Source organism: Pimephales promelas, chromosome 2, assembly GCF_988280905.1.
Source record: "Pimephales promelas chromosome 2, fPimPro1.hap1.1, whole genome shotgun sequence".
Taxonomy (NCBI): Eukaryota; Metazoa; Chordata; class Actinopteri; order Cypriniformes; family Leuciscidae; genus Pimephales; species Pimephales promelas.
In genome coordinates, this window is record NC_142770.1 from 23691593 (window position 1) to 23703289 (window position 11697).

General features: G+C 38.2%; 1 protein-coding gene across 1 annotated transcript; it reads right to left on the reverse strand.

Moving 5' to 3' along the window:
- Positions 1 to 503: 503 nt before the first annotated feature.
- LOC148995868 (uncharacterized) lies at positions 504 to 10963 on the reverse strand. Its single transcript, XM_089119160.1, has 4 exons — positions 10878 to 10963; positions 6086 to 6836; positions 5917 to 6040; positions 504 to 595 (listed from the first exon to the last, which is right to left on the reverse strand). The coding sequence occupies exons 1-4, from the start codon at positions 10961 to 10963 to the stop codon at positions 504 to 506; spliced, it is 1053 nt and encodes a 350-aa protein (XP_088975286.1).
- Positions 10964 to 11697: the final 734 nt, after the last annotated feature.

The following is an 11697-nucleotide window of genomic DNA, read 5'->3' on the forward strand; positions in this document are numbered from 1 at the left end:
ATTGTTTTGCTTGCATCAAACACCTACATTACCCTCAGAACAAGCACGCAGTGACTTTCCCGTTTGCTGTCGAGTTCACCCTTTAAAACATCAAAAGTCGTCTTGACATTCATCGCGTACGTACGCCAGAACATCACTGAAATACTCCAACAACTGACAACATTAAGACAGTAATTTGCATAGAGAACATGTTTTTCTCAGCCCTTGCAATTAAATCAACCTGTATTTGTACGTAGCTGATTAGTTCATTGTTGTACAACGTCTTGAGAGCCAAACGCTAATAATATCAAGCTATAAAGCTAATAATATCATTGACCTTAAAAAACGGCTTAAAGCGTTTGTTAGCGGCTAATTAAGAGCAGCTTGAGTACTGGCCCTTCGCCTCAGCTGGCTATAATTTGTGAAGGAAGTTACTGTTAAGCACTGATCAAAGTCCACATTGGTGCTACTCTTAAACAAGACTGGGTACCAGTTTGATGTGGGACTGCTGGATTCAGCCCAGCTCAAGAGGGCACGGTTCGCTTGAAGCTAACTTTAGCAACACCATCCCTGAAGATTAGCCTGTGGAACTTCAGACCATCCCTGGACTTCTTTCCTGGAAAAAAACAGGTCATGCCAGTCATGGGCTTCCACCAAATTGACCACAGTGGTCTACCAGTGCTGACCAGCTCAGTAAACCAGCTTGGATCAGCAATTCCTTGAAAATTAATATAAACTCTAATATAATTTATTTTAATTGCAGTTAAAGGAGTTCACTTTAAAAAAAAAACAAAAAAAACTTTTGCTGATAATTCACTCACCCCCATGTCATCCAAGATATCCATGTCATTCTTTCTTCGGTCGAAAAGAAATTAAGGTTTTTGATGAAAACATTCCAGGATGTTCTCATATAATGGACTTCAATGGGAACCAAACGGTTCAAGGTCAAATTAAGTTTCTTCAGTCGAAAAGAAATTAACTTAAACGATTCCAGACGATGAATAAGAGTCTTATCAAGCAAAACGATCGGTCATTTAAAAAAAAAATAATAATAATAACAAAGTTTAAGTTTTATAACCTCAAATGGTCGCCTTGTTCTGTTCTGTGACGGACTTTCGTGTTTGAACTCGTTCATCAAAATGAACAAATCTTTTCCTGAGTCACCTTGTTCATTTCATTCGTTGAATGAACCAAATGACATGAAAACAGATTTGTTCATTTTGATAAACGAGTTCGAACAGGAGAGTCACGAACGCACATCACAGAACAGAGCAAGGCGACCCTTTGAGCTTATAAAACTTAAACTTGGTTATTTATTTATTAAATGAGCGATCGTTTCACTTGATAAGACCCTTATTCATCGTCTGGAATCGTTTAAAGCCCTTTCAACAGTTTGCAGTTTGTACTGAAACTGTCTTTTAGACCTTGAACCGTTTGGTTCCCATTGAAGTCCATTATATGGAGAAAAATCCTGGAATGTTTTCTTCAAAAACATTCATTTCTTTTCGACTGAAGAAAGAAAGACATGGACATCTTGGATGACATGGGGGTGAGTAAATTATCAGCAATTTAAAAAAAAACAAAAAAAAAACAAGCTTTTAAGTGTCTGAGAATATTGCACTCAGCTTGCACTATACAATCTAAAAAACACTGGGTTAAAACCCAAGGGCTGGGTAAATATAGGACAGAACACATGTTGGGTTAATTTAACAAAGCCAGTTGGGTTGTTTATTTAACCCAGCATAACCTAGTATAGCACTAGCTTTTTTTTTTCTTTTTTTTCATCCAAAATTGAAAATTCTGTCAGTATTTACTCACCCTCATGTTGTTCCAACCCCGTCTTTAATAACTTTTCGAGGCCGGCAAGTTTCAATCCCTCAAGAAGCCTATGGACTAGTATGGAGGAGTGATCCAGCTCTCAGATTTCATCAAAAAAATCTTAATTCGTGTTCCGAAGATGAACTTACGAGGTTGGAACAACATGAGGGTGAGTAAATACTGACAGAATTTTCATTTTTGGGTGAACTATCCCTTTAATTTAAATCCTCTAAACTCTCATGCCTGAGCTTGTATCATGTTTAGCGGGGTAACTTCTAACTTCAGACCACCGCCCTGCATTTCACTCGTAGCCGGAATATGGTGTGACTGACTCCATAACCTGTCCATAAACAACCAGTGTACAGTTCTGAGAACATATTCTAACTTTCTAAGCATTTATATTTCTGTTATATTTTTATAACATTTTATGCAAGGCATCAGGCGTTTCCGTCACACGGAAAAGACCGACGCGACACTCGTTTAAGTGACTGACAGCCATGCCCCTTTTATGTTGATTTGCATAAAATGAAACAATATACAGCACGAGATACAAAAAAAAAAAAAAAAACGTACACAAACCTGTATTTTACCAAAGACCCGCACCAATTTGACGGAGCTGCACTGCTCTCTCCTGAAGAGGTTGCAAAACACCCACAATAAATAACTCAATCCCTGGGTTGTTATATCTGACCCATGATCTGGGTTACACAAAAACGAACCAAACATTTGGTTGTTACATCTAACCCAGGACCTAGGTGACACAAAAAATACCCAAACACAGAAAAAATTACACAAAAAAATGTCCAAAAGGGTCAACCCAGGATTTGGGTAGAAAAAACAACCCATGATTTTTTTGGAGTGAAAGTATTATTTCTAGAATAAATCTTCTTTTTAAAAATCGACATAAAGTGTACTACGTTTTCACTGGGTAAATAATGAATTCATGTGGGGAAAAGCTGCAAAGAGAGTTAGTTATTTATGATTAAACAATCCAGTAAGGACAAAGTCACATCCTGTTCCCCGAGCACAGCACAGAAAAGAGCAACGTGGATCTTGAACCCACAGCGAGGTCAGTTTTGTAACATTTTCAATTGTTAGTAGGTCGCCGTGGATTTCTGTTAAAGTCAAAGGTGCAAGTAAAACATTTAATCTGCAGGGACTTGTGGAAAAGGGGCCAATGGACAGATGTCTCTACAAATGAACCAAGAGAATACAGACATGTCGTCCCTTTGAGACAGGTGTTGCTAGGTAACAGGGGCCTTGTTTTGCAAGCACGACAATAATGGTAGTTGATTTGGGATAAATAAATTGGACGGGAGGGTGGCATATTCAGGGCGCACGTGTGTCCAAATAGAATGGGAGGGTAATTTAAGGCATTAGGTGTGCAGCACATTTTGTGATTGTGTGGTTGTAGGAAATGGGAGCGCTGTTGTGTGGACATGCACTCATTCCGCATAAAAGAGTGGTCTGCTCTGCTTAGAATCACAATTAAGGATTTTAAATAGATATTCGGATAAGAATATGGTCATATTTCTGTCATTACAACTCTCTGAGAGATCAAGTACCGAGACTTGCTACTGCTAATACATTCACAGACACACTGCTGTGAGCATGTAAGACATGCCCAAAAACAGCTCATAAAAGTGATCTATGCGACTCCAGTAGGTTAATAAAGGCCTTCTGAAGCAAAGTGATGAGTTTTTGTAAGAAAAAAAATCCATATTTATAACTTTTTAACTGTAATTACTGACTAACTACTTAACTACTTACAGTAACGGCCATAAGCAAGTCTAGTTCCGGCGGAAGAGTGACCTCTGACCCGACGCAAGACGAGTGACCTCTGACCGACACATGAAGAGTGACCGCTGACCCGATGGATGATGAATGATCTCTGACCTGACACATGAAGAGTGACCAGTAACCTGACGCATGAAGAGGTCTCTGACCTGATGCATGACAAGTGACCTCTGACCCGACCAAGGTTATTATAGTTTTGCATTTTTCATTAGTTTTTATTTTTATTTCGTTTTGAATTTTTGTTTTCAAATTCAGTTTAGTTTTAATTAGTTTTAAAAGTGGGTTTGCTAGTTTAGTTTAGTTTCTATTTTTTGAAAATGCTTAGTTTTAGTTTAGTTTTTATTAGTTTTAGTGTTAGTTTTAGTCTTTTTTTTGTAGTTTGGGTTATTTGTCAGGGGCAAGGTTGAAAAAGGTCAGAAAAAGAATTGTGTAATAATAACTCAACAAAAACATCATACAATTTTAGAAATATCTATTCAACATTAAAACCAGTACATAAAATGAAGCCTACAATGTGAAAATCCTTTACCGTAACAATCTAGATATCTTCTATAAAAAATCCCACAGCTTTACAATTTCCACACCTTATACTAAATTTACCCTATACAACACTAATCTGGACTGAAGCAGCAAACAGTCAGTGTAAGAGTAAAATAATGACATAACATTATTTAATATTTGAATCACAGCTTATAGAGTTGACACCGACAACCAAGCAGCAAGGCTGCAACCAGGGTCTGAAAACTAGTGAGGTAATAATGGTTAATAATTACCTCACAATAATTAGTAATATAATAATGGTTAGGCTATTGGACCCACATTTCCCCATGGACATGAAGGGATTTTTTTAAAGGAATTTACCATATATATATATATATATATATATATATATATATATATATATATATATATATATACTATATCATATATTTACTATTAAATGGCACTTTCTGGAGAGTTTTGTGCAAAGAAACAGAATAAAAGTAGGTCTAAATAAATTGCTAGTTGAATAGATTGCTAGTTGAGAAACACTACTTTAATTATTGCATTTATGATGACTATGTGAAACATTAACAAAGCATGAGCTGTCTTCCAGCTGGCCAGTAAGGTTATTTTGGCAAATTTTATTCTGTAACATACAGATCTGTATTATGCTATTGTTTTTACAGATAATCACAATGATCATTGCATTTGGTGTGGTTGCCTTATGCAATTGCAGTTTGTCTATAAGCTTTTTTTATTAACGCAGACTGTAAAATGTTGCCAGATATTGCTACGAAAAACAAGCAAATAATATAATAACAATTCGAAATTACTTCAAAGCTTGTGTTTTGGAAATAAGATTAATATATCACTAACACTAACATGCAACTTTCCACTATAATAACTTCCTAAAGTGTCACAAAAAAATCCGAAAAACAGGCCCAGGAGATTACCGCACCATTCAATTAGGTGGATCTGGCAACACAGAGGCTACACTAGCGCCCTCATTCACAATGCTTTCTCAAGCCCCCTTCACTGCGCTAGCTTCTCGCTGCAACATGAATTGCAAACTCACAGGTGGTCTAAACATGGCTAATTAATCATTCACATAATCATTCAATCATGCCATTCCATTTTTGAATGTAAAAAAAATGGCCGAGGTCCGGACTGGTTAGCCACGGCCATGCCCACTGCCCAGCAGCATTTTACCTCAAAATTGCAACTAAGTCAGTAACTTTCTAACGAAGGCTCAATCGCTTCTCGGGTTGACATTAACACACTTACAGAATTGTATTAAGAATTTAACATATTTTTACACCACCTTTTAATGTGTGATTGTGTAAAATGTTCATCATGAGATACCAACCTTTCGCGAACTTGCTTTTAACATTGATCGAACCCTCGTTTTCATAGAGACGCGGTGTGCATTGCACGGAGGGGAGGGGCTGTGTGTGTGCGTGCATTTGAGAGAGAGACGGAGGGAGAGTGCGTTACAGGGAAATGAAATGCAACGAATACACTGCGTGTTTTAAATAGTGTTAAAGACGAAAACTAAGGACATTTGCTCTATAATTTTATTTTATTTTAGTTAGTTTTGCAAACACACATTACAGTTTTAGTTAGTTATAGTTTTTTTGTAATGGCTCGTTTTTATTTTTATTTCAGTTAACGACAATGTTTTTTCCCATCTAGTTTTCGTTTTTTCGTTAGTTTTCGTTAACGATTATAACCTTGGACCCGACACATGAAGAGTGACCTCTGACCTGATGCATGGAGTGACCTCTGACCCGATGCATGAAGAGTGACCTCTGACTCGACACATGAAGAGTGAGCTCTGACCTGAAACAAAAAAGAGTGACCTCTGACCCGACGCATGACAAGTGACCTCTGACCTGACGCATGAAGAGTGACCTCTGACCCGACACATGAAGAGTGACCTCTGACCCGACACATGACGAGTGACCTCTGACCCGACGCATGAAGAGTGACCTCTGACCCAACACATGACCTCTGACCCGACACATGACGAGTGATGTCTGACCCGACGCATGACGAGTGATCTCTGACCTAAAGCATGAAGAGTGACCTCTGACCTGACACATGAAGAGTGACCTCTGACCTGACGCAGGACGAGTGACCTCTGTCCCGATGCATGATGAGTGATCTCTGACCTGACGAATGACGAGTGACCTCTGACCTGACACATGACGAGTGACTTCTGACCGGACGCATGAAGAGTGACCTCTGACCCGACGCATGACCTCTGACCCGACGCATGACCTCTGACCCGACGCATGACGAGAGATCTCTGACCCGACGCATGAAGAGTGACCTCTGACCTGACGCAGGACGAGTGACCTCTGTCCCGACGCATGACGAGTGACCTCTGACCTGACACATGACGAGTGACTTCTGATCGGACGCATGAAGAGTAACCTCTGACCCGACGCATGACGAGTGATCTCTGACCTGACACATGAAGAGTGACCTCTGACCTGACGCATGGCGAGTGACCTCTGACCCGACGCATGAAGGGTGACCTCTGTCCCGACGCATGACGAGTGATCTCTGACCTGACACATGAAAATTGACCTCTGACCCCGCGCATGACGAGTGACCTCTGACCCGACGCGTGACGAGTGACCTCTGCCTCGACGCATGACAAGTGACCTCTGACCTTACACATAACGAGTGACCTCTGACCCGATGCTTGACTACTGACCTCTGACCCAATGCATGACGAATGACCTCTGACAGAACTAGTTCTCGACGGAGCGCAAACATTTTGAACGCAAAAGTTTTGGACGCAAAGTGAATGCAAAAGTTTTTTGAGAGAATGCAAATATTTCCCGGGTGAACGTAAAAGCTTTGAAATATAATTTTCCCTCCCAACGCTTATATTTTTTTTCCCACCACAATGTCAATTAGGGAATCTATACCCATTACCCTAGAATATGCAGACAAACTTTACTGAAGGCATTCATAGGATGATCCCTCCAACACAGCAACTGTCTCAGCCAATGCCGGGAGTTTGGTGTAGGACTGTCTGTTTGTCCAACCAATGACAGACTGGAGCGATTGGGGAGAATAGTTTGAAAGTTATCCGTCACTAGTGGCACGTGAAATTACACAGAATAGCATTAAAGATGATTATTTTAGAAATTATTTTTTGGTTACAGGGCAGCTGAGATTTAAAAACCCACAAAAGAATCATAAAAGTTGACTATTCAGTTGAATTTTTATCGTTGTCAATTTCGATAAAAATCATCCGTTTTGCTGCAAAGAACCCCATTTTCTCATTTCATATTAAATAAGCATGAGGATGAGTTAATTATGATTAACAGATCTGTAGCAGTTAACCTAAGCATGAATGGTGTATAAAAGCTACAGGGTTGGAAATTTTGGGATGTGTATTTCAAAAACAGAATTCGTAGTATGGCTTCTGTAAACATGCGGAATACACTGATGTTATTGGATATTCATAAAAATCTCTTTTCGCCCTTGGGGACATTCTCACAGGCAGTCGAGCTCTTCTCATTTTGAATGTGCAAATGTTTATTTGGTCATGTTCTCACAGGGATATCATGGCATATTTGGATCCAATTAGTTCACACTATCTTCCCTCTAATCCCAGATTATGTTACGCAGCGTGACAGTAGCATGGAAATTTTGTAATCTTCAGTTATGTATTTTAATGCGTTTGTTTTTAACAGCAAGGGCTGGGTAAACTGATCAGAAGAATCTGCACAATTCCCCTGGCTGTACGGTGACCAAATAACTTTCATGTCATCATTGTCGGCAATCTTTTCCACGCTGTAAATATGCTAATGACTAATTATGATGCAATAATCCACAGTTAATGAGGGCCAATGTCAAATGGTTTTCACATGCAAATGGAAGGGCGTATAGCGGTTTATAAACATACATGTCTTATATTTCAGATGAGCCTGAGTACCATAAAAGATTCATGCTTAATAGTTTTGGACATGCTGAATGCTTGATACTGGTTAATTACAACGAGAAACGCCAAGGGCGACTTCTGAAGATGTGTGTGCATCAATGGGGGGAGTGTGTCAGTGCGTCTGCATTTTTCTGTGTAAAATTCAAGAGGGATTCAAGGTTAACCTCGACAAAGACACTTTTCATCTATTTAAATAAGTTTCTGTGCGTTTATCAGGGTTGGGAAATGACTGATTAAAAGTAGCTATACTGATAAATTCACATTCATTTTAAGTAGCCTGATAGCGAGTCAGTTGGCGGCCATCTTGGGAACACAATCTACAGTAGCAGCGAAGTGAGTCAACAAATAATATTCACCAGCTTGTGTGGCAAGTCTATTTTAGAAACAAAATATGTATGGAAAGTAATGTGTTGTGTGCTTGTTTGTATTTTAATAACACAAAAACTAAAGTTATATTTTTTGGCAAATGTAAAGGACATTTCACACCAGACGTGAGACGAATAAGCCTCAGCAGACTGATCTCATGAAATGGCGTGTGTATGACACACCAATTCGTATTTCCATTTTTGGCGTGCTATCAACACTCATTATCGCTTTTCAGCGTGTTTATTAACGCTGTTGACTTAACGTTACATTACTGTATAAATATATGACCTACCCCAACCCTATCCCTAAACCTACCCATCACTGGGGTTAATGGCATTTATGAGTCTTCCCCTACCATCCTAAGAAAGAAAATATCGCTCCCCAGATGTAGATCTACATTTTGCTTCGTTTCGCTCGGACATTTAACGGCGTAGACGTACACGCGGATAGCTCAAAATGCGTATAGATAACACACCACTTGACAAAGTGGTGTGTATGTTTACACAAAAGTCATGATGTCATGTTGGCCTCAGGCTGGAGGAAATGCAAATCTAGCCCGTACAGTAGAGGGCGCTGCTCAAACACACCTTTCAGTTCCGGATCACAGAAGAATAAAGTTCAACTCTCTTACTTCAGCAATAAATAATCATTTTTGCTTATTAGTATGGTTAAATTGGAACGTCAAAGGTCAGCAGCAAAGACATTGCATAATAAAGTGAAATGAATTAATGTATGTTTGTGTTATTCGACATTTAATTATTGGAGGTTTGCATTATAATCGAAGTTTTCACTGTTTTTATAATTGTAATTGTAATAGTAGTTTTATTCAATTTATTTTAAATGTACTGAATAGCAACATCACTATTATAAATGTGTAATTGCAAATATATTGAAATGACACAAGTTTTAAAAAGTTGTTTTAGTTTACAGTCAGTGCAATCTGCAGTACACTTTAACCATGTCAAATACAATAGAAGTAACTATGTATTACGAGTAAAAAAAAAAACATATATTATATACAATCCAAATATAATACTTTTTTTCTTTGCAAATAGCATGCAATTAATTATCCAAAAACATTATATTCAGTTAAGAACACTGCATATATTCGGTAACACTTTATTTGAGTGTCTTTGTTACACATTACATGTAGTTACTGTAATAACTATACATCGTGCATAATTGCATGCAACAAACCCTACAGTAAGTACATGTAGTTAATTAAATTACTCAGTACTTAAATTTATGATTACACTGTAACACAAAGGACATAACATAAAGTGTGACCGTATTCTCTTTTAAAGTATATTATTTCTGTAATAATTATGCTAAAGCACTCATTTCTCACAAGAGCTATACATGCATGCATATTTTCACAAAATTAAAAGAGTAGTTCACTTTTAAAAAAAAATTTGCTGATAACTTACTCACCCCCATGTCATCCAAGATGTCCATGTCTTTCTTTCTTCAGTCGAAAAGAAATTTTCTCCATATAATGGACTTCAATGGGAACCAAACGGTTCAAGGTCCAAAAGACAGTTTCAGTGCAAACTACAAACTGTTCAAAGGGCTTTAAACAACACCAGGCGATGAATACGGGTCTTATCAAGCGAAACGATCACTCATTTAATAAATAAATAACAAAGTTTAAGTTTTATAAGCTCAAATGCTCGCCTTGCTCTGTACTGTGTGACTCTTCTGTTCGATCTCGTTCATCAAAATAAATAAATCTTTTTCCGAGTCAATTTGTTCATTTCGTTCGTTGAATGAACCAAATGACTCGAAAAAAGATTTGTTCATTTTGATATGCGCGTCGTTCATCAAAATAAATACACCTTTTTCCGAGTCAATTTGTTCATTTCGTTCGTTGAATGAACCAAATGACTCGAAAAAAGATTTGTTCATTTTGATAAACGAGTTTGAACAGGAGAGTCACGAACACGCATCACAGAATTTGAGCTTATAAAACTTAAACTTTGTTATTTATTTTTTAAATGAGCGATCGTTTCACTCGATAAGACCCTTATTCATCGTCTGGAATCGTTTAAAGCCCTTTGAACAGTTTGCACTGAAACTGTCTTTTGGACCTTGAACCGTTTGGTTCCCATTGAAGTCCATTATATGGAGAAAAATCCTGGAATGTTTTCATCAAAAACCTTAATTTCTTTTCAACTGAAGAAAGAATGACACGGATATCTTGGATGACATGGGGGTGAGTAAATTATCAGCAAAAAAAAAAAAATCTTTTTTAAAAGTGAACTAACTACAAAGCATTATTGTCAAGGGACCACAAAACCACCATAACTCCAGTCCATGACTCACGGTTATTCTGACGCCAAACTACAGCCTTCTTGTATGGAAAACAGCGACTTAGATGCCCTTTCGAGTTCCACAGAAACATTCTATGAATGAACGGATCTAGATGTCAATCAATTTAAAGTTCAATGGGAGGTGTTTTATAAGATCTACTCACATCTTGACATCTACTGTATTGACGCCTGTGCGACCTTGCAAGACTTGGTTTTTCATTGATGACTCATTTCGCACACCATTGACCATATACGCCACGACGTGCGACACATTTATGGAAATAGACGTCTTCCAGCAAACTATAGTGTGGAAAAGAATTTGAGATCTGTCATCCAGGGTACTGAACTGTTTCTTCAGTAAACAGCACTTGCTGAATATTGATTTGGTATGCACACAGTAGAAAATATGTCATTTAGTTCCTCTATACGTGTGATACTGAAGGTTTGGATCCAGCTGGGAGTTTTGGGGGTAAGTCAAGTGAGAGTTCTTGCCCTTGTGACTCACTTCAATCGATGAAACTCGCTCTGAGAGAGTTAAAAGCCATTCCTCAAGGGTCCAATGGATGATGATAGCACCGTCCTTGGTTTGCGCTAACGTGTTAATGGTTTGATTAAAACAGAAAACAATATTCTCTACCATAACAATGTCCTAATGTATTCTCTGTGTCTAATGACTTTTCGTAATGGACAATTTGCTTCCTTAATTTAGCCGGGGAGTCCCAGACGTGGGGGAAGTGAAAGAGTGAGAGAATGGAGGGAGGTTAGGAACAACATTGTCTAATGAAAAAGGCCAAAAGTTAACTTAACCATAACACAAATAGTTCTGATTTTGTGGTTAAACCACTTTAAAATGGAAAGTTTTTATTCAGTGAGATTAAATGTGGTTAATAACTTTAACTAGGTGGTTGCTAGGGTGTTGCTATGCAGTTACTGAGGTGTTGTGAGAGGTTGCTAGGGAGTATTTTTGCAGTGCATTGTTACATT